General features: G+C 38.2%; 1 protein-coding gene across 2 annotated transcripts; it reads left to right on the top strand.

Moving 5' to 3' along the window:
* The first annotated feature begins 2059 nt into the window (after positions 1–2059).
* SEPSECS (Sep (O-phosphoserine) tRNA:Sec (selenocysteine) tRNA synthase) lies at positions 2060–22568 on the top strand. Of its 2 annotated transcripts, none has more exons than XM_074541823.1 (11): positions 2060–2332; positions 3744–3898; positions 6123–6241; positions 6330–6488; positions 7033–7186; positions 10648–10750; positions 12854–12983; positions 13108–13199; positions 20133–20226; positions 20830–20920; positions 22053–22568. In XM_074541823.1, the coding sequence occupies exons 1-11, from the start codon at positions 2111–2113 to the stop codon at positions 22300–22302; spliced, it is 1569 nt and encodes a 522-aa protein (XP_074397924.1). In that variant the 5' UTR covers positions 2060–2110; the 3' UTR covers positions 22303–22568. The 2 variants fall into 2 exon arrangements, with proteins under 2 accessions (XP_074397924.1, XP_074397925.1); XM_074541824.1 differs by lacking the exon at positions 2060–2332 and adding an exon at positions 2373–2874.
* Positions 22569–22989: the final 421 nt, after the last annotated feature.

Below are 22989 nucleotides of genomic sequence, written 5' to 3'. Positions count from 1 at the left end.
GCCTAGTAAACACAAATACGAAGGTTACAGCAACTGAATGTAATTTTCCATACAGAAAATTAAACAGATGTTAATTTCTGTGTGAAGCAAACAAAAAGATCAAACTAAAAGGGAGAAGTCTGACATTTTCCCCAGCATACTGTTAATATACTGCACCTCCCTTTAGCTACGAGTGAGTAGTATCTGTTTCAATAATGTTCCATTGAACAGTCAATTCACTAGCTTCTGAAAGATTGAGAGTTAATGCTTTTGAAAAAATAAAAACTCGTTAGTTATTTCATAGAAAGGCCTGGGTTGGAAGGAAACATAATGATTTTCCTTAAAGACCTTAAAGATATTTGCAACTCCCGTGCTATGGACAAAGCTACCTTCCACTAAACCAAGATGCCCAGACCTCAACTGAACCTGCCTTATACACTTGCAGAGATGGGGCATTTACAACTTCTGTGAGAGCTCTGTTCCAGTGTCTCGCCAGCCTCACAGCAAAAAAAAAAAAAAAAAAAAGTTTAAAAAACCTTTTTTTTTGATGGTTTATGCGTTCATCTACACATACTACTGTATTTTTAAATACAATTAACTGATAGTTTTCATCTTCTGCTTCAATAAGAATTCTGCAACTTGCTCACACGTCTTGATCTAACAAAGCCTTTACATTGCCTCACTCTTCACTAGTGCAGAGTTCAAACATCACGAGAACTCATAATTAAAAAAATATACACTACAGTCACAGTAATTAACAAACCATTCATTTAAATTCCAAATAGCTAATACTTTTCAATTAGCCACCTGGATTAAAATTACTAAGAATTACATCATGTAAATAAGATGGGTCATTTTCCTCATGCTAAAACTTTTGCCACTATCTTTCTAACCAACAGAGCAAACTTATTCATCTGCTCATATGTATTTGAGCACTTTGTCGGAACACTGGAGCGGAAGAAAAAGATGGGGAAAAAAGAGAAATTCCCGCACAATGCGCGTTTATCGCTTTAGGTGAGCGCCCTCTTGTGGTACAGGCGCGGAGGAGCAGCTGCTCCGCGACACATTCAGCAGCGCCGGGGGCTGCGGGCACCGCGAACGGGGAGAGACTTGCGGAAGACTTGTGGAGTTCTCTTCTGCTCAAAGGGCCATGAAACTGTGTTATTTATAGTATGAGCCAACAATTCAAACAGGTGGGTAAGATTTCTCTGTCCAAACGCTCAAAACATCCTAATCAGGCTAACTAAACTTACAGAAGCGGGACGGTCACTACGTACACTTCACACGCCAATTAGCCGTCTGAGCTTAAAACTGTAAAACAGAAAAATCAGGTAAGATTTCATAAACAGGTTCAGTCTACCAGATACAGGCTGGTTATGATTAAACATTGGATCAAACACACCACATCCTTAAACCCGCCTCTTAAATTGTTCTACGCTCCCTACTAGTTATTTCGAGGAGGCAAATGGGAACCTGTCGGTGACTGTGGCCGTCGGGGGGCAAAGGACAGCGACGCGGGCGGCTGCCCGTGCTCCAGGGAAGCTGCCACCTGCTGAGGCCTTACTGGCAGCTCCTAGCAAAGGTGCAAAGCCTGGCCTGCAAATCTCCTGCTGATGTTGTGTCAAAAAAACCAAAAATAAAATAGGTCTAGCTGGGTAACATGTCTTTGTCCTTGTGATGCAGTTTTGGGTTATACCCGCAGCCCTAGCAGGCTGCTGCTATTCCCTGACGATCGTCCCACAAGCACTTGTGCCGTGCCCCCCATACACGTCCCGAGGAGCAGAGAACGCCCTGGCCCTGGCCCTGGCGGAGCTGCGGGGAGCTACTCGGCTGTTCTCAACAGCCTAAACTAGCAGGGCCGGGAAACCCAGCCCACCAACAGGCCTTTCCCAGCCCAGCGGTCTGGGCTCCGGCGAGCTGCCTCTCACAACGGGACGCGGCCTGTGACAGGCCCAAGCTCGGCCCCGCTGCCCTGCGGGCCCGCACCTGCACCGGGGGCGGCCCAGCCCGGTCCAGCCCCGCCCAGCGGCCGGGCCGGGCAGGGCAGGGCCGGACGGGGGCGGCCCAGCGCAGCGCTGCCCACAGACCGGATCTGGCGGCGGGGCGGGGCCCCGGAGCTCCACGGCGCGGCATGCGCCGCACAGCCCCCGCCCGCCCCTTCCCGGCGGGAAGTGCCCGGCTCGCACAGGCCCGCTCGGGGCGGAGGGGGAGCAGTGGCGGCGCCGGGAGCGCCGCGGCCATGAACGCGGAGAACCAGGGCTGCAGCGAGCGGCTGGTGACGGCGGCCTATGTGCGCCAGGGGGCGCAGGGCCGCCGCGCGCACGAGCTGCGCCTGCGGGCGCTGCTAGAGCAGGTAATGGGGCCGCCGCCCCCCGCCCTGCGCGCCGGGGCCGAGCGGCGAGCGGGCACCGCCGCTCCGGGCAGCACTGAGCAGCCCCGTCTCTGCCACCACCGTCCGCAGTGGGGCAGAGCTGACCCCCCCCGCCCTCCGCGCACCGGGGTTCGAGAGGGCAGAGCGGCAGAGCCGCCCGTCGGCCCTCCGAGCAACCGGTCGGGCAGGGAAACCTCCCCCGAGCCGGGCTGGTCGCGGCGGCCCCGCGCAGCTCCGTGAGCGCGCAGGCCGGCCGGGGTCACGGACTCTGCCCTCGGGCACGGCGCTACCGCTGTGTCCGGCCGGGGTCACGGACTCTGCCCTCGGGCACGGCGGCATCGCCGTGTCCGGCCGGGAGAGCCGCTGCCGGCCCGGCAGGGACCTGACGGAGCCCCAGAGTGAAAGGCCTCGTTTGGGAAGAAGAGAAAATTACTGCCCTGGGTTAAGCGTCTGCCGAGAAAGGCCCAGCGAACAGTTAAAGAAATGTTTAAAAACAGTGAGATACTAGCACATTGTTGCATGAGGTAAAAAGCGATACTTGTAAGGTGCCAAAACAATGTATTTCATTGCCTTCAGCGTATAAAAGTCATTGTCAATGAATTAGCAAATGTTTCATTATTGAGCATCCTCAGTCATGCCATCTACTGTTTCCAACTTAACTTTGATACCGCACTTGATAAACTAATTAGACTTACTGAATTGGCTGTTTTGTTGCTAGGGCATGTGAAAAAGCCTCTGGACCTATAAAAAATCTTCATGGTTTTATGGGTCCCTGCTTTGAGAATCTTGTCTGCAATTCGCAAAGATGGATGCATTTGTTAATTCAGTAAAGAGCACAAGAAAGAGCAGGTTTCTTCTTGCAGGTTTTGATATATTTTGGAAATGGTTTCCTTCCCTATTAGATAATAACTGGAAAGTAATATGTGTAGATAGGAAGATGTATTACATTAAAACTATATTTCCCTTCTGCTCATGTTTTTGGTTCTCTAATATCTGAATATCTTCCCTTTTGTGCAGTTTTCACTGTTGAGTTCTTGTAGTTGTACATCATGTCTAGAGAATACATCAAATAATCTGTAGTCTTTTAGGGAGTAATTAACATGTATGCCCTGCAGTGGTTTTGTGTGTACCATAGAGAACACTTGAAGGTAAAAGATATCCTGATTGTTTTAATGTTGGGATGTGCTAATGTAGCTGTATTTAACACATGGAAAAATCATTATTTAACTTTTCTCTGGATACAGCTTCATAACATTAGATAGTATAAAAGAGAATAATGAAAATACAGACTGCTGCTTAGCATGAGAAAGAAGGGTAACAATTTTCAAACAAGTTGCATAAAGTTTTGTTAATTTTTCATTTCCAAATTTAATAATTTTTTATTATTATTAAGGGGAAATGTCCTGAAGATGGATGGGATGAAAGCACCATTGAATTGTTTCTTCATGAACTTGCTATAATGGATAGCAATAACTTCCTGGGCAACTGTGGCGTTGGTGAGAGGGAAGGAAGAGTGGCATCAGGTCTTGTTGCCCGAAGGCATTACAGGTACGAAGTATTGACTGTTTTGAATTATTCAGGTTATTATTAATACTTTCCAATGGCATACTTTATTGTGGTTTGTTTAACTATTGAATTGAAACTGCTTTCTATATTAAATTTTCATTAAGAACTCTATAGAAAGTCTTGAATGAAGCATAAATGTTTTTTCAGGATTATGTCCTGTACATTGAATTTGTAGAAGCTGAAGTTGTTGAGGCGTCCTTTACAAGGGAAGCAGAAATAGGAAGAGATCTTACTGTTTTAAAATAATTATGCATTGCATGCCTTTTATAACAAGGTGCAGCTTTTCATCTGTTTATTATTAAAAACTACTGTACATTGTAGTTGCCCATTATGGAACATCACAGTGAACAGCTATTTGTATTTTTAAATATTTGTTAATAGCTTTATAATGCGATTAGTTGATAAGCAGATGAAACCCCAGTCCATCTCTAATAGATTTTATATAAAGTAAGGAGATCTCTAAAGACAAAAAGTGCCTTTATTAGCTTGTAGCCCTTCAGACTTACTTAATAGATATGTTGGATGCTATAATTTTAGAGGCTCTGCATTAATTTCCTTATGAATGTACTTTGTATGTGTGTGTTGAGTGCCGTGCTGAGTATCTTGCTGTGATGTTTGATCCAGCAGGAGTGAATCCAAGTGAAAGTTCCAGGATGTTTCTCCTCCAAAGATAAACACAAAAGTATATTAGAGGCCAGAAGTTTAGTAAGCTTGGTAAGCACATGGAGGTTGAGTTACTTAGGCTTGATGGCTTTCATGAGCCCTACAGTACCATGATAAATTCATGTTGAAATCCAGTGATACATCAGTTTGGCTTTTTTAGTTTTGTGTGCAGCTCTCTAGGCTAGGATATGATGATAGGGGAGGGGAGAATATCTGGGGAAGTTTTGCTTTTGGACAGTGCTGGGGAAATTGTGCCTGGCTCCTGGGCAGAGGAGCCTGAGCTGTGCTCACTACTGCTGTTCCAATGCAGCTCTGTCACCTGACATCTCGCTTCTCCTGTGAGTGTCAGCAATAGCAAGGTGTCCTCCCCTCACTTATTTCCGCAATAAGTTTTACAGGTGACTTGGGGAGTGATGGAGGTAGAGGAAGATGGTTTTCAAGCTGTCTCTTCTTTTAGCTTAATAAAGGGGCAGTTTTAGGGAAGTTTACTTCTCAGGAAGCAGTACATAAATGCACAAAATAAAAAGTACTGATATGAGACAGCTATTAAGAACATAGCAGGAATGAGGGAAGAAAATATTTTGGGTGGAGTGAGTATTATATGTAAGTTTCAATTAATTATCAAGTGTTTGTTGATTTCAACTTAGCACTTGAAACAGAAAAATAAATTTAAGCTGTAAAATCATGCTCCAAGAAGTTCTGAATATCATATACTCATTGAACTGCATTTTATTCTGTTGCCAAGACAAAAAAAGGAATTAAAGCCATAAGTAGGTGTATGCTGTTACTAGCTTACTTGAGCAGCTGCTGCATTTCCGCCATGGGTAAATTAATTCCGTAAGCTTGTATTCTATAAATGACTTCAGGATCCTCCACTCCTGAACTAAATAATGTTCAATATTTACAAACACAGTTTATAACCAAAATTTATAAACAGAATTCAGAGAAACATATTTTTCCAAGAGAGATAACATTGAATAGCAAAATGATAGATGAAGTGAAGATGTGTAAGATGGGCAAAGTGATACATATATCCATGTATATCACTTTGTATATATTATTTCCTTGCCTTATGGAGATGAAGCATTTGTCAAGGGAGTATCTATAATACCACTATGCCTATGCTACCCTACACTATAGACAACTAATTTTTGTTTTCCTTGGTTGTGTGTCTGAACATGTCAGCATTTATAATGCTATTTGGACATACATCAAGAAGTGCTGAGGTGTTAAAAGGAAACTTAAATGGAAAAGAAAAAACGAAACTTAAAAGGAAACCTGCTGGAGGCTAGAGGTGTTGCTGCTGTGCGTCTTAAAGTTTTTACTTGCATGCAGGAACACTGTTAATCTACTGTTAAAAAAACCCCAAAATTTCATACAAATACATGTACTTTGTTAAAATGGAATTGATTGTGGCAGGTACTGATGTTGCATTGTGTACAAAGTTTTCCACAGTTATTAAGTTAAACTTTCTTCAGTCAGCAGGGTTTATGGCTTTGCAGCATGGAAATCTTGATGTGTGTTTTCAACTTTTTTTGTTTAGGTTGATTCATGGAATTGGAAGGTCAGGTGATATTTCTGCAGTACAGCCCAAAGCTGCAGGTTCAAGCCTTTTGAACAAGCTTACTAATTCAGTAGTTCTGGATGTTATAAAACTGGCTGGTAGGTGTAAATTTGAAAAATCACTCTCATTTGTGAAGTTACATGATGGATTCTTCATGTTAATTTCTGACTTGCTTTTTACATGCAGGTGTCCGGACAGTGACCAGTTGCTTTGTGGTTCCTATGGCAACAGGCATGAGTCTGACTCTGTGTTTTTTAACATTGAGGCACAAGAGACCAAAGGCAAAGTACATTATCTGGCCACGTATAGACCAGAAATCTTGCTTTAAATCAATGATAACTGCAGGTAAGAAGGTAACTGATTGATGACGCAGTGTGTGTTCTTCCAACAGATATGAAACTTCCCTCTATCAGAGTGATCAATTCATACCCTTGTAGTAAGATACAAAACAGGCCTAATGCATGGTAGTTCTGCTTTATTTGTGCACTCCTGATTTCTAACATGTAATTAAAACGTGCATGCTGTCTTCCTCATGCCTTGCAAAATGCAGGTGTGTGCAGTGGTACTGAGGTGCATAAAGGAGTCGAGTGAGAACAATACTAAGGAAGTTACAGTTCACTCTCAGAGTAAGGTGCCTAATCTGCTGTCCTTAGAGTTATGTAAAATCAAAACTCATGGTTCAAATCTCTCTCTCAAATTTATGCAAAAACTTGTGTCCTAGGAATTGTGATCAGAAGGTGCCAATCTGTGTGGTTTGCACAGTCTTTTTTGTTAGAATCTATTAAAACAATAGTAGCACGATGTGTTTTTCAAATGTATACTGGAACTAAACCCCCACAATTAGTCAGATTTGTTGAGTTATATTAAATTCTTGCTTTTTTTTGGTCAGGTTTTGAGCCTGTGGTGATAGAAAATGTATTAGAAGGTGATGAGCTACGGACAGACCTTGAAGCAGTGGAGGCCAAAATCAAGGCTCTTGGTGCTGAAAATATCCTTTGTGTGCATTCTACAACATCTTGCTTTGCTCCAAGGGTACCTGACAGGTAAGCAATCTTTGTAAGAGGTGTGTTATTTGTTACTGTTAAAACAAATAAACATCTTCCCTACCCCCCAACAACAAACCCCAACCAACACCTCCATGTTTTGACCATCCATCTTCCTGAAATTGTTTCTGCCAACAATTAGTAAAGGTTCTTTAATCCCCTTCCAGAAAAGTATATTAAAAAAGTGAGAGTTACACAGAAGACTTTTCTTCTGTTATGTAAGTGAGGTTAATGTTGCTCTCTTGTGGTGAAATTCATGTCATTTTGCTCGTGGTTTTCATAAAATTTCATGGAAGTAGTAAAAGTAGTTTCTCATGGAAACATAATCCAGGAAATGTAGCTCCATAGGTAATGCCATTTTTTGATGTTACTGTTGCCTTTTCTACTCTTCTCCACAAGCATAGGAAAGAAATGTTATTGACTCTAAAATGTGGCAAGTAAAAATATATTTCACTCTCCTTTCCTACCTTAAAAAATCCTCCAGTATTTATCATAGGTTAACCTAGTTGCTAGAGGGAAAGATGGGAGTTAAAACCATATAATTCTGTCAGAATACTATGAACATTGCTTGAAGTTGACTTGCAGATTTATTGGCTAACTTAAATCACAGCTATCCAAACTGAATGGTTGTTTTATAGCTTGGGTAAATGAATCTTCTCCTTATCTGCTTCCTCTTTTTGACATGCTGCTATTGTTTTGTCCTCTACAACTAAGAGATGAATTATTAGGTAGTGGCACTATGTTATAATATACCACAGATACAGGAAGATTTGAATGTGCTTTCTGTTTAAAAGAAACTGTCAACTATTGAAGGCCATAACCTTCATCTTCCTGTGGGAAGGAAAGCCCTGACAGCATTTCTGGAGGGTGCAATTTTAAATGTCTGTTTTGAAATATCTTCATTTGTAAGGCTTTATTTAGTTGTGGTGGCCGTGTTTTAAAATTTTTAGTAGTTTTATGGCTGCCATACCTATGGCTTTCCTTTGAAGTACTATTTATTTCTATGGGAGTAATTCTCTAGTGTATAAACCTTCTTTCTCAGTATTCTACCTACTGTTGTTGTAAGGTGTCTGTAAAACTACTGTATTTAAGAGGACCAAAGGGAAAGTGTCCTTTTCAGTTGGTCTGTGTACTTAGCAGAATTCTGTATCTTTTTACTTTCAGTAGTAGAAAAAGTAGGACAAAGCTTTCTTTTCATGAACTTTAACAAACAGGAGAGAAAGAAAGGAAGAATAAAGTGGGAGATACTTCTGTATTTGTGACTATTAAGAACTTCAGTAGCCAACTTCTGTTAATGCTTTATTTTTCTGATATGATTAGTAGCATTTTCAATGCTGCATTCAAGGCCTTGGAAGCAGGTGCAGGTACATACAGGTGCTGTGTATTCTTTCCTTCCCTTGGACACTGACACATTCTCTTCAAACTGTGGCATTCTCATTCTGTATTGCACAATGGATCTAATTGTTCAATAGAATATTTTTAGGGAAAAAAGACTTTTCTGTTTTCAGTACTTGTAGAAGAGAGGTTACTGCTCCTTTAATTTTCAGAAGGTGAGAAAGATGAATATAAATAGCTGTACACTCTCTGTGTTTCTAGTTTGGTCAAATTCTGTGCCTGCACTTGACAAGATGCCTGTAAGAGGGAAACTATGTTCCACTGAGTGTCTCTAGAGGGTGAGGAATGTGTCTGATTAAGAACTATCAGGTCACAAGGCAAAAACTTTGCCCTGCATAATATATTTCCTCAAGTATTCTATTAATGAGGGGAAGCCACATGAGGAGCAGCTGAGGTCCCTTGGTCTGTTCACTCTGGAGGAGACAGAGTGGAGTTCCCATTGCAGTTACAGCTTCCTCATGAGGGGAAGAGGAAGGCAGGCACTGATCTCTGCTCTGTGGTGACAGTGACAGGACCCAAGGGAATGGGCAGAAGCTGAGCTGGAGGAGGTTTAGGTTGGATGTCAGGAAAAGGTTCCTCACCCAGAGGGTGGTTGGGCACTGGAACAGGCTCCCCAGGGCAGTGGTCACAGCACCAGCCTGACAGAGTTCAAGAAGCATCTGGACAATGTTCTCAGGTGCATGGTGTGACTCTTGGGGATTGGGCTGTGCAGGGCCAGGTGTTGGCCTCGATGATCCTTGTGGGTTCCTTCCATCTTGGAATATTTTGTAATTCTGTGTTGATAAACGTGAAAAATTATTGGAAATGCAGCTCCTCACAATTATTTTGACTGTAGAAGATCAGTATGTACATTATATTGCTGGTGTTTCCTAATTATAAAGTCCTTTTGATTTTTTAAAGGATAATATGGTGATGATGATTTCCTAAGAATTTATGTTTGGAAAAATTAATTTGACACTTGCAGCAGAATTTTGCATTGCAGAACAACACTAGAAAATGTAATAGAAATAGAACGCAAAGGAATGTCACCTCTTGGAAAATGTTTTTATACTCTGTCACATTTTATATGTATGTCAGTAAATTACAGTGAGAGGCTGTACAGGAGGAGATAGAGTAAAAATGCATTGGAAGCAGAATTTCCTGATTTTTTTTTTAAGGTAATATTGCCTTTATCATCACTTTAAATTATTTTATATTGCCTAATTTTTTCAAATAGATTATATTTCTAAAATAGATTCAAAAGTTTGGGGAAAATCATGAGTAATTTTTTTAAAATATAGCATGATTGGAGTGCTTCAGAAAAGGGTACTGCATATAAATATGTTTAAAATGCTGAAGGATCTTACTTAAAGTGATCAGTGTGCTCGCATAAATCTTAATTTGGCTGATTAATCAATCCAGGCTGAGCTCTCTGTGATTTCAGGGGGTTCTAAAGGCAAGTGAAGAGTAAACAGCTGAACAAATTTTCAATTTGTTGATGTCCATATTCAGACATTTTAGGGCTTTCCGTTCCTTTAAAGAATTTATTTTTTCTTAATCAGTTTACCTGAAGCATGCAAGCATGCATGAGATTCCAGCCAAAGGATCAAAATAGTAGTTCTTTTGAGATAAACAGAAACATGTAAAAACTTTCTGTTACAGGATGCTTTTGATTCCCAAGACACTGTTGAAGCTACTGTAGACTGTTTTCATGTTGAATAATAGAGAAAAGAAAAACTAGTGACTAGCTAAAGCTATGTAGTTAATAGTAAAAGCAACAACAACAAAAAAAGCTTTTATCTAAAGCTTAATGGTTTGGGGTATATTAACTGGTGTCCAGATAAAAATTTGAGTGAAGCAAGAAAAATGTCAGACTAGATCAGCAATTTGCAGAATATGTAAAAGCCAATAGAATTTTCATCTTAACTTTTTAGCTTAAGGTGACAAATACTGCCTTGAGGTACTAATCAAAAGAGTTGCTTTTCTCATTCTGGCTTCCTTGTACACCTTTCAGTCTTTTATGGTCTGACTTGTAAGTTGAGCTACAATAATCAATGCTTCTCTTAATTATGATTTTATGCTCACAGGCTGGAGGAGCTGTCTGTAATTTGTGCTAATTATGACATTCCACATATTGTCAACAATGCATATGGAGTTCAGTCTTCAAAATGTATGCATCTCATCCAGCAGGTAGGAGCTGTGTATTTCCAATAACATTTTTTAGCAAGTATAAGTAAATTGGTGATTGTGGCAAATTTTATCAGAAGTTACAAAGCTTTGAGAATAATCCCATGCATGTCTGATATGTGAACAATTTTCTGGGAAAGCACAACAGACAGAAATAGAATTTAAGCATAATAGTTATTTCTGTTACATGCTTTTTATGTAACCCAAAAAAATACCCTTAATAAGCTTTCTTAAAATATTTCCTGAAGTTGTTAACTAAAAGTAACATAATGGATCATACTTGAATCAAAATTAAGCCTCCAACAGAATGAGTTGCAAATTTTTAATTGAAGGTACAGCAGCACTTGATAGATGTTGTCGCTGTTAAAATATTGTTGGCACAGAGAATGGCTGAGGAAACTGGTTTAAGTTCTATGTTATGCTCAAAAAAGTTTAATTTCTGTGGCTGTTTAATTTGAAGAGGATGTTGCTTGGTATCTGAAATCAGTAATGAAACAGAATTCTTGCATTTTTCCTCATTGTGTTGTATGTGCATTGCTCTTTAATATTCTCTTTTCTGTTACCTATTCAAAAGAATAGGGGGTTATATTTTAATAGGATCCAGAGGATCCTGAACTATTGGTAATGTAAAATATGCTGGGTTTTTTTTTTTTCTGATTGCTAAGACATTACTAACAGGACACAGACCAGCTTAATGTACAATTGTGAAAGAACATCATGTTGGCATTTCTAAATCTTGAAAGACTGAGGGAATTAATGAAATAGAAAATAGTATATGCCTTATTTGTAATGTACTTAGCATGTGTTTATTGTATTTAACTTGCTCAAATTTAGTGAGAAACTAACGTGAATGAGGCTGTGGAAGTGCTGGATTTTGCTGCATGAAATTTTCTAATGATAAACATTTCAGACTATAATGCTACAAATATAATTTTTACTGCGTTCGTTTTGATGTTTTTTCTAGACTCAATAGGTTGGTTGTTCCTTGTTTATACAAATGTATATATTTGAGCTCTGATTTATTTTTACATTTTCTTACAACATTTATTACTTGTGCTAGAAAATTTTTGTGTTTATGAGAAAGTAGTTATTAATGAATACTTAGATGTATGAATATGCTGAGCACAGTGTGAATACGGCTTGCAAGAGTACCACAGGAAAAAGCTTTTGAGGCCATTTCATGTTGTGCTTTTCCTCTGGTATTCTCCTGTCAAGTAAATCTAATGGTAGCTGCTGGCATTCATGTTCCCAACAAAAAGCTGACAAACTTGGAATGTTCTTCCTGTCTTCTGTGCATTAGACTATCAAAATATCGACCTAATAAATGAGGTTTAGTTGGCTCTGCTTTTTTTCTGTTTGCCACAGGTATTAACTCTGTTTCTACTTCTTATATTTAGTATGTAGTTGTAAAAATATGTGTATTTGCATGTACTTTGATATGTATGGGGTTTAACCTACTTTTCAGGTTCTTATGCTTCATGCTTTTTAATTGTACACTACACAGTTACATGCTGCTCAAATTGAAGGTGTACTGCAGAATCTACATTTTTTCCTTTGAAAATAGGAGTGGTTTGGTATAAGGATGTGGGGAATATCTCATGTAAGAAGGTACTTGAATCTTGATTTTGAAAGCAGCCTTCGAAGAAGGAGTGCTGTAATAAGCCTGTTTGTTTAATGCAAATTTATATATGTATTGAAAAAAGTTTTGCTAATGAAGCATTAACTCATAGCCTTTTAGTGTGAGAGTTGTAAAAAGTGTTCAGGATTGAACAATTTTAACTGTATAATTCCCATTAAATTTTGAGGGGTTTCGTTTTGATTGTTGCTGAAATGGAGCCACACTTAGACTTGCAGGAACTAAAATTGATATTTTAAATCACAGCAAAATGGGAATTGTAAGTTTCTATGTTAGGCAGACAATGGCACCAATAGTAGCAGTGCTAAAAGAGGTAATACTGTGATTTTTATGTTTTGATCACAAATGCAGTATCCGAGAGTTTCAGGAATTATATTTATTTTGGCTACACTTTATATAATTATTATGCTATCACATTTCCCTTAGTTCTAATTTATGCTGTGGATTTTTTTTTGTCTTTTTTGGTAAAGGGTGCTCGAGTTGGCAGAATAGATGCTTTTGTTCAGAGCTTGGACAAAAATTTTATGGTTCCAGTAGGTGGTGCTATCATTGCTGGCTTCAACGAGTCCTTCATTCAGGAGATCAGCAAAATGTATCCAGGTAACTGGTTCATGGGCTGATTTCAGCATACAGAATTGCTGTAGAAAACTTGATTATCAGCTTTCTTTCACATTTTTTTTTTTTTTTGCCACTTTAATGTATATATTGGGTTTTTTTTTTTCAGGAAGAGCATCTGCATCTCCTTCTTTAGATGTCCTCATTACACTTCTGTCTCTGGGAACCAGCGGCTACAAAAAGTTACTGAAAGAAAGAAAGGTAAGCTTTTTGGCAAGCAGTATTTTCTTGAAGTCAGCTCTGTTGCAAAAGTGCTTTGTGTGGTAAATCCAGTTTCTGTCTAGAAAGCCATTGAACTTATTCTGAGGCAGAGCTCTGAATCTGGAAAGTCAGTGTGATACAATTACTCCTTGTCTAAATGGTGCTTGTGAGTAAGCATGATTTCCATGTTGTTGTTTGTTCAATCCAGGAGGCTAAACAGAGGGCCTGTACTACCTTGTACGGTGTTCATGTTTGTTGTTCCTAAATGTGACTAAATAGTAGGATTTTGTCCACAAAAACTTAAATGGAGAAATACTGTACTGTTTTATCATGGTCACACTGCTTCCAGGACAGGAGATTGTACACCCAGCGTAACCCTGGGTCTGTGCTCTTCCTCTTTTGTCCCTATTGTGCCTTTGTGCTGTGATAGTGCTTAATTAAATGTTTGTGTGCCACATTCTCTGGAGAATCACAGCTTCTGGTTGGGTTATAAATACTGTGCATTGCCACAAAAAGAGAAGAGTATTGTTGTTTTAGTTATTAATCTAAACACACAACTTAGTTTCTTCTTTGCTTTTCACAGACTACAGGTTTTAAGTTGGGTATAATTGCACTGCAGAAAAATCCAGTGCATGTCAGGTTGGAAATTGTATATCTTGAGTTATCCTTAATTCTGGAATTAATAAGTCTGATTTTTCTCTCTTTATAAAAAGAATCTTCTGCATTACTATATAGAGTCCTCCTATAAGAAATGCTGTGAATTATGTACTATTAAAATAGTAATTTTAAGATAATGCATTATCTGTTTCATTATTTTGTTTGAAAACTATGTTCCAGTTGTTTTCTGCTGACAGGTTGCTGCTGTCTCTGATTATGTGGCAGAGCAGTAGTTTTAGGTGCTGTGACTTATTTCTAGCTGCTTATAGGGCATCCATAAACTCTGTACTGGATCTGAGGTCCCATAGGAATAGCTAGGCTATAGAAAATCAAACCAACTTAGCAGCCTTACAGTGACTAAGAAGTCATCTGTGCAACTGAAGTGAAACCAGCTTGTGAAACACTGAAAGCAGTTACTTTTGCTTCTACTGCAACTTTTTATTCTGGACTGTTGTATGTATTGTGATTTATCTTTTGTGTCTTCATTAAAAGTAAATTGTATTTTTTCCCTTTTACTCTTATGTCCAGAAGAATCTCAAGTGAATTTATTGTTTTCTATGAAGCTGATTTAGTTGTTAGATTTCTACCAGTAGCTGATGTATAAAGGGCATGAGAAATATTGTCCGAGTCATAAATAATAATTCTTTCATAAATGTCTTAATGAATAGCTGTACACTTTGAGTCACCTAATTTTCTTGGAAGTAGAATTCTAAAGTGAACACAGTATTACATTTTTACAACGTCAGGCCTTTTTATTTCTAATGTGAATATACTCTATAAACAGAGCCTTATATATGGCATAAATATGTTTCTTTTATTGGATTTGCTGTAGAAAGAGAAACATTTTTGCTTAAATCTGTTTGTTCCTGAATTGTAAAAGTGCAATAGTGGTAGTTTATTGCCTGTGCTCTGAGGAAGCAGAGGCAGAGCTATTAAGCTTCCAGCAGGAGCTATTTATAGCTTGACATTGAGTACTCCTTTCTATATTGGTGCAGCTGCACCTACTCACACAAAAAATATCAGCTATAAAAAACTTCAGGTATCTTTTTTTCCTTTCTCTTTTTACCTGATCTTGATTTGTATGGGTGTTACTTCAGGTTATTTGAGCTTAGGCCAGAAAGCCCAGAATATTACTGAGAAGAGATTAGTCTCACACGAACAACAAAATAATGCCCAGTCTTAATTCTACACAAATTAGCTATTTAATACAGGAAGGGATGTACATGGAGTGAGATTTTTTTTGACAGGCTGGGAGTTGTGGAGTGTCCAAGAGTATGAGATTATATGTAGTGATACTGACTTTTCAGAATTCCTTTTTATATGTTTATGTGATGGTTATAACAGTGATTTTCTGATCCCAGTAGGCCATTCTAGGTCCTTTTGCAGTGCAGAAAACAGCTGGTACATAGTCAAATTTGTTAACATCTTTGCTCTTAAAGAACTTTATGTAAAGGTTGTATTTTTATAGCAACTTTTGATACCTCAGTACAGGTTATGTTAAGTCCTGTATTTTACATTTTTAGGTCATAAAAGTTGCTATTTTCATATATGTGTGTATGTGTCTAAACCATATGAAGTAACTATAGTTGTTGAACTGTGTAATGGCATAAGCAGGCTTAGTTATCATCTCAAATTTCGTGGAGAACAAGAGACCTGCGTTCAGGGTTTGCATTCAGAACCCTACAGACCAGGTTTAATACCTGCTATTATCTAATGTGGTCCTTCTAATCCACTTAACTAATTATTATACCAGTATTATTGCAGAGGTGATGGTTTTGTTTACAGCAGTTATGGATTTCCTCATTAGACTTAACAATCAAGATAACTCTCATTTTCTTAAATGCATTTCTGTGTTACTGTGGGATGTGATAGAGCTTTTTATATTGGTATCCATCTGTCTGCATACTTTGAGAGTAAAACTGGAGTTATTTTTATGTCCTTATAGAGTATGTATCTAAAATATTTAAAATCATACTGAGTGGGAGGAAGTTGTTTGGGTTTTACAATTCAGTATAATACTGGGTTTATGTTTCATGAGTTATCATTGATGTAGTAGTTCTGATTGGAATAAATTATTTGCATAGTTCAGTGTGAGTTTATATTGGTGCTCTACTTACAATGGAAGATGAGGAAAGACATTTAATGAGGAATATTAAAAATGTAAAAAAATCAGCTATTCTCAAAGCAAGATAGACATTTGTTACTCCTCTTTTTCCAGTCAACTTGTACTGTAGCATGTCAAATATAAGAATATTGGAGGATTTTCCTCATGTGAGGTATATGTAACCATATTCAAGCTTTAGAGTAGCTGGAGGCAAATTAGTTTAAATGAATTGTTTTAAATTGTGTGTAATTAAACAAGTGCCAAGCATGAATGGAAATTTCAGAAGCCTCCATACTTAGAGCCTGTGTTGAAGTGTGGGTCACAGAGTCTGAACTCAAGGTCTCACAAGTGCTGAAGAGAGAATGTGTTGATTGCTGTTGTTAAGAGAGACCTTTAAAAAAATGTGAACATTAGTGTTACCAAATCAGATTGGCAAGGCTTACTGGGCACTTTGTTAGATACTGATGATATAAAGATTTCAAGGTTCTGTAATTAATTACATGTGTTTAAAACTTTCTAGTGTAAATCCATAACAAAAATTCCTGCAGTGCAGGAGAATCTGCCTAGGAGGGTGTTTAGTATATGCAGGTGTCACACACATACACATACAGTTTGTCCTGTGTTTGGCTGCATTTCAAGAAGCTGAGCCTCATCTGGGTTCTCACCTGCTGGCAGGTGTCCATGCTCAGCCCTGCAGCTCCTCTGCTGGGTGGGGCACCAGGGGCTCTGGTCAGATCACAGCAGAGGAGCAGGTGGAGGTGTGAGGGCTGCATTATCAAACAGCTGCTGCTGCAGAGTAAGGTGGGACCAGATCAGTCTCAGGCAAGTGTAGGAGAGCTGGCAGCCTGTGTGGAGGGTGAAGAGGCTGTAAAATGACTCCTGTGCAGTGTCCTCTTCTGCACCATCCCCAGCTCTGTGACCGTTCCCTGGGGACAGTTCGTCTTTTCAGGTGACAGTGACACAGGGAGAAAGGCAGAGTGTTACAGTCTCAGGGTGTAAGCAAGCTGGGTGCTTAGAGCCAGCTGGGATAGTTTCAGTTCTGCACAAAAACTTTCCTGGCCTTCATCAGTTGCCTCTTTGTCAGCTGGTATGGGACTGATGGCTTATTCAGTACCTCCTTTTTCTCTGGAGTTACTGGCTTTTTCCTTACTTGTTTCCCTCCTGTTATTTTTGTTTGCAAGAACAGTGCCTATCCCAATGGAGCAAATGAAGAGTCACCTATGCTAGTGTAGGTTCTATTACAAATAGATTTATAGTGTAAATATAGTATGATCCACATGTTTTTGTTACATGGTTTTTGCAACACTTCTTGAAAATATTTTTGTATATGTATGTGAAAGTAGACTGTTTCATCCAAACAGTTGAGTTATTTGGCCTGTTTGATGCAGACAGTATTGTTGACTTGTTCTTTGTTTTTTAAGGTGTTTTGTTGGCTTAGGTGCTTACAGAACCAGAAGTGAAAGACACTTCCACATAGTTTAGTGTTCATTTGCCTAGCCTAATGAGGTTTTGTGATAAGTTTCTAAGGTAAAGGAGTGAATTAATAATGAAACTTAACTGACATTTAGTGCTTGAGTTGTTCAGTATAACTTCAGCATTATATTTGGCTTCTTTGGAGAAAACTTGAGTGCCTGCTACAGAAAATCTATTATGTAGGAGCTCAATTATATATAATTGCTTAGGGTGCTTTTAAATTTTCCATATATGAGAAATATTTTATAATGGAGGTTGGTTATAGATTTGACCTCACAAAAATATTGCTTTAATCCTTCTTTTTTTTGGAAAGGCAGTTAATCTATTTTGCAACAGACTTCTGAAACTATAAAATGTCTAGAGGGCTTCCAATGGAAAGATGCAAAATAGTGTTCAAAAAAACAGGAAACTTTGAATTTGTGTTCATGTAGCTTTAGTCAAACTGATGAAAATACATACTTGGGGTTTTTTGCCATCTTTCCATTATCCCTTGTTTTAACTAATTCCTATGTATGCAAGGGCTCATATAGTAACCTAATTTCATTGAATAGATTTAATTAAATTTAACACATTTATGCAGTGGGTAACTTTTTATACCAACTTTCAGTAATACTTCCAGTATTCCTTTCAGCAGTCCTTTCAGTCATACTATAAGAGATGTATCAGAGAATTTTCTGGATAAAACACACAAAAATTATTTGGAAATTGGTCTTGTTCCAGTATATTTTCTCTTAGTACTAATTTCAGCAATAATATCTCCAGAGAATTTATATATTAATTTATCTCACAATTTATGTGTATTTCTACAATATTTTGCTTCGGTTTTAGAAGCAAATAGCCAGCAGAGGGAGCACAAATTAATTTATGATTTGTATTCCAGAATAAATACTAATAAAAGGCTAGTATATTAGTGATGCTTATTATGGAAAGTAACAAATTAATAATGTGCTTCTATACAGTGAGGGACCAGAGGAAAGGCAGAAGTGTTTGAACATTTGAAACATGAATATTTTTCAGCATCTGTGAGTGAACCGTAAATAAACTCTGAACTAAAACCATAAAATCACTTGATTTATGAGAAATAAGAATGATTTTCACAGATTTCAAGTTCTGATAATTAGACACAGATACTTCCCAATTTTTGGGGGTTTTTCAAGTATTACAGAAGCTTTATGTTTTTGTGGATAGTTGTATCAATAGCCTAATTCATTTAGACAGTAGGAGGCTACTCTTTTCTCTCCATCTCTATTTGTTCTGTGATATTAGGAGGTACAGGTGGGGAGCTATGTTCATTTTGTTGCTCATGAAGGGAGGCAAGGTTTCCTGCAGTGGTTCAAGAAGAGCAGCTGTAACATTCTTCTAACTTAGGTACCACAAACCTCATTTGGTTTCATAAGACCTTGGGGAGGGTCTGTTCAAAAGCATAATTTTGATCACAAGCTGTAATTTATATCTGTCAGAGTCCATAGGTCAAAGCAGGATACTGCTCTACAAACAGAAGAGGTAATTCTATTTAAAGAATGAAAAATCACTTGTCAGGTCAAGAAATTGATGAGGATGCTTAAACAGGCAGTCACACTGAAGCAGATAAGCAGGACAATTTTTATGGCCTCAAAGAAGAGAAGCCTGGTGTTTAATATCTTTTAAAAAGGCTACCCAGTGTCTGTATGGTTTTGCTAGTTTTTATGAGAGACTAAGCATTAAAAAGGATGGAAAAAATGCTAAAGCTTACAATAAGAATGGTGTTTATTCTCACTCTGCCCATAAGTGTTTTGAGCTGATATCTGAAAAGGAATGTATTAAACTGAGGAAGAGCATGAGCAATTATCATAGCTTATTACAGGGGAAGAGGGAGGATATAAAATACAGATGAAGTAAGAGAAACAGCCTTTTATGTGCAGTGTGGCTTGTATCTGTGCCAAAGTATTTATGAATCTCAGTCTTATGACACTTCCACAGTAAAGGTGCAATCCAATTAAGTGATAGCAGAAATTCAGATATTTCCATTCTTATAGTCAGCTTGAACAGGAGTGGGGTCCTAGGGAAAGGACAGACTGCTCAACAGAGCTGAGTATTCAGGAGAGTGTATATTGCGTGAAACAAAATACAGTCAAATGTGTACTTATAGCCTCTTTAAGAGACTGAATTTTTATTCTCATACAGAAAAAGAAATGTCTGCACTAGGGGGAAATGTGATTGTGTGATACATGGTAGCAAGATTTACTGCTTTTAGTCTGGAATGTATTAAAGGAGAGAAGACAAAGCAAGGAGCAATTTGGCAAAACGTGGCCATCTGTGATGGCAGCAGTTCATTCTCAGTGGTTTAGGGGACTAGGGCACGAGGAGGCTCTTGAAAAGTGGTGTGGGGTAAGACCTGCTGTGCAGTGGGAATCTCTTCAAGATTTTCTACCTCCCTAGGTTTCAGGGCCACAGAGAGAATGAGTGACATCCCAAGCACATATATTAGACCAGATAGAGACTTCTGTATCAGCTTGAGAGATAAGAACAGTGCTCAGGAAATGGAGCTGTTCCTTTATAGAATTATTTCAGAGAATTGTCTGATCCCCTTACTTGGTACACATGAAAAGAGAATCAACTGAGCACCTGTAGGATATAAAGGAGACATAACAGTTTTGTGAAATAGGTGCTATTTTCTCTGTTTGATAGTTAATAACAAAAATATTGCATATTTTTTTCAGGAGATGTTTTCGTATCTTTCAAGTGAGCTGAAGAAGCTGGCAGATAACCACAATGAGAGACTGTTAGACACACCACATAATCCCATTTCCTTAGGTAATTGTTGGGGTTTTAACTTAAAAAAAATCTAATATACTGTGGATTCATAATGCATTTCCACATACCATTCCTATATATTAAACATCAGTACGCTCTAATCGCATAATAATTCAATAAGGTTACTAAAAAGGTTAGCTACTATAAAAGTAGTGTAGTAACTTGGACCCATTATTTTGCTCCTGTTCAACATACTCATTTGACAGAAATGAATTCAAGACAGGCTGAAGATGTTAGCATGTAGTAATACTTCATAAAAAATAGATTTAAAAATAAATTAGGGTATAATTACTCATCATCTTAGTTGTAAAAGAAATTATGGAATTCCTACTCAGGGTATTTGTTTTAACCAAAACTTCTGCTGAACACCAAAATAATACTGCCCACCTGTGCAGAATCTGCACAGAGTCTAACCAAGAGGTAATCTATGACAGCTTGTGGAAAAATAAAAAATTATATGTAATGTTTCTTTTTTTTTCTTTGTATGCAAACACAAACATGTGACTAGATTCTTGCTGTTGGAAAGTAACTTGTCATTTGTGGTAGTTCTTTGGAGAAAAAGTAGCTTTGTAGCAGTTTTAACCTGACCTTGTGTTACTTTAGCCATGTCACTGAAGACTCTAGATGAAACTAATGATGCTGCTGTTACCCAGCTTGGATCTATGCTTTTCACAAGACAAGTTTCTGGAGCAAGGTAAGGATATTGTGAATTTAAAAGATTGGGGGAGTGGGGGGGTATTAGCATATATTGTAGGAAATCCTGTGAAGTGTTTTATACCAGTTGTGTCATGATTACAGAAGGCAGCCTAACGAGTTAGAGAGTAATCACCCTTTGTCATCACTGTTATAGAGCAGTAATGTCTCCCTGCCTGAGTTGGCAGTGAGGCTTTCTATGTCTGCTTTGGTATCCTAAATAGATAATCTATGCCCATTTAATTTAGTGTCACTATTCCCTAGTATCCCTTGATTTCATTTAGTTTCCAGATGTTGTCTGATCTTACAGTATAGGTGTAAGCTGCAATGGAGGATCTTTGTTTTGTTTTTTGCAGCACAAATATGGTTGTGCTGGATGTCAAGGGAGTAAGCTTTTAATATCCTACACAGCTTTTTGTCAAATGGAAAAAAATTCTGCTTTCTGGAATTAATTGTGTTTAAAAAAATTTAAAATTAAAAATCTATAACCTGAGCCAGTCTGAGCTGAATTTATTCTTAGAGACACTGTTAAAATGAAATGCAAGCCAAACAGTCTTTAATGATTTTGGTTTAAACCTTTTAGAAGAAGAGAATGATTTAAAATTTGTTTTGGCAGCATTCCTTAATCTGAATATTACTGCTGCCATGCTAACTTCTGCCATAGACTTAATGTTATTTTTTTTGTAGCAGAGCTGAATATTTCCACATCAGAAGGTATGCTTCATTAGCTTGGATTATTCCACTTCCTGCACAGATGAATGACAGTAAATCTATATTTACTGTGGTTAGATGCTCTCTTTAATTTGTCTGTCCTAACCTTGGCTGGTTCTGTAATTTTAATCATCTTGGGCTGAATTTTTTTGAGTGTACATTTTTGAAGTTAAAACTTTAGAATTCTTTCCCTGATGTGAAGGTTTCAGGTTTTCCCTTTTGTTACATAAGTAATTATTTTGTAAAATATGCTTTGACCTGGCATTTCAACAGATTTGAAGTTATGCTGTTATTGAGCATCAGTGGTAGGAATAGCAACTCCCTACTTCAATAGGAACTTGTGTAATTGTGTTCAACCTAGAGTACCACATAAAATGTCAAGGCATCTTTAACTGAATCGTGATTTTGTTTGTTTGTTTCAGGGTTGTTCCCTGTGGGTCTGTACAAACTGTGAATAACTACACTTTTAAAGGCTTCATGTCACATACAAATGACTATCCTTGTGCTTACCTCAATGCTGCCTCAGCAATTGGAATTAAAAAGCAAGATGTAGATGTATTCTTGAAAAGACTTGACAAGTGTTTGAAGACTTTTAGAAAAGAAGCAAAGCAAGAAAACTGTAAAAATGAAATCAGTGATGCTAATGCAGCCAGAGAACAACTTGAAGACTAGAAGATACAGATTTAGTAACACAGGAAGATGAGGTTTTGTCTGAAGTATGTCAGGTTTGTATAGGACTATGCATCTGCACTGCAGAAATTTATTCTTGATCTTATGTTCTTTTTATTGAAAACAGTAATAAAAATTTGGATGGAATTCAGCTTTAAGAAAGTAGTTGATACTCTCTCCAAGAACAAGGGACCAGACACGAGTTTTTTGCAGTGTATGAAAAATGCACTTGATATCTGCTAAAGTAAAGCTTTATGTTCAAAGACTTACAGTTTGTCTTTCAGTCTGTGTGTGGCTATTTGTGTTTACCAAATCACAGTATGTTTATTCACATGCTTTTGTTTTACAGCATTGTCTGTGGCAGTGACTGAATTCCCTGCTAGATATAGACCACCCAAGCAACATTTCTCTGCTCTCAAAATACTTTGTTTTTCATTAATGAATGTGTCACTTTTAATTTCTTTTCAAGGATTTATGCAAATGTTGGCATAGCACTTACTAAATACAGTGTTCAGACTGTGTGGGTAAATGACAAAGTTGGAATAGTAATGTTTTTCAGGTGTTCTCACATGTCATGAACTACCTAGAACTAGTCAGCCTCCAGTGGCAAAGAGGAACCAGGAGTACCTCATATCCTGTCAGTACTCAGCTCTTGAAAACATTTGCAGCATAGTTCAGCAGCCTAAAGGA

Source organism: Zonotrichia albicollis, chromosome 5, assembly GCF_047830755.1.
Source record: "Zonotrichia albicollis isolate bZonAlb1 chromosome 5, bZonAlb1.hap1, whole genome shotgun sequence".
Lineage (NCBI taxonomy): Eukaryota > Metazoa > Chordata > Aves > Passeriformes > Passerellidae > Zonotrichia > Zonotrichia albicollis.
The sequence above is the reverse complement of the archived record's forward strand: the minus strand, read 5'-3'. Positions and strand labels throughout refer to the sequence as shown.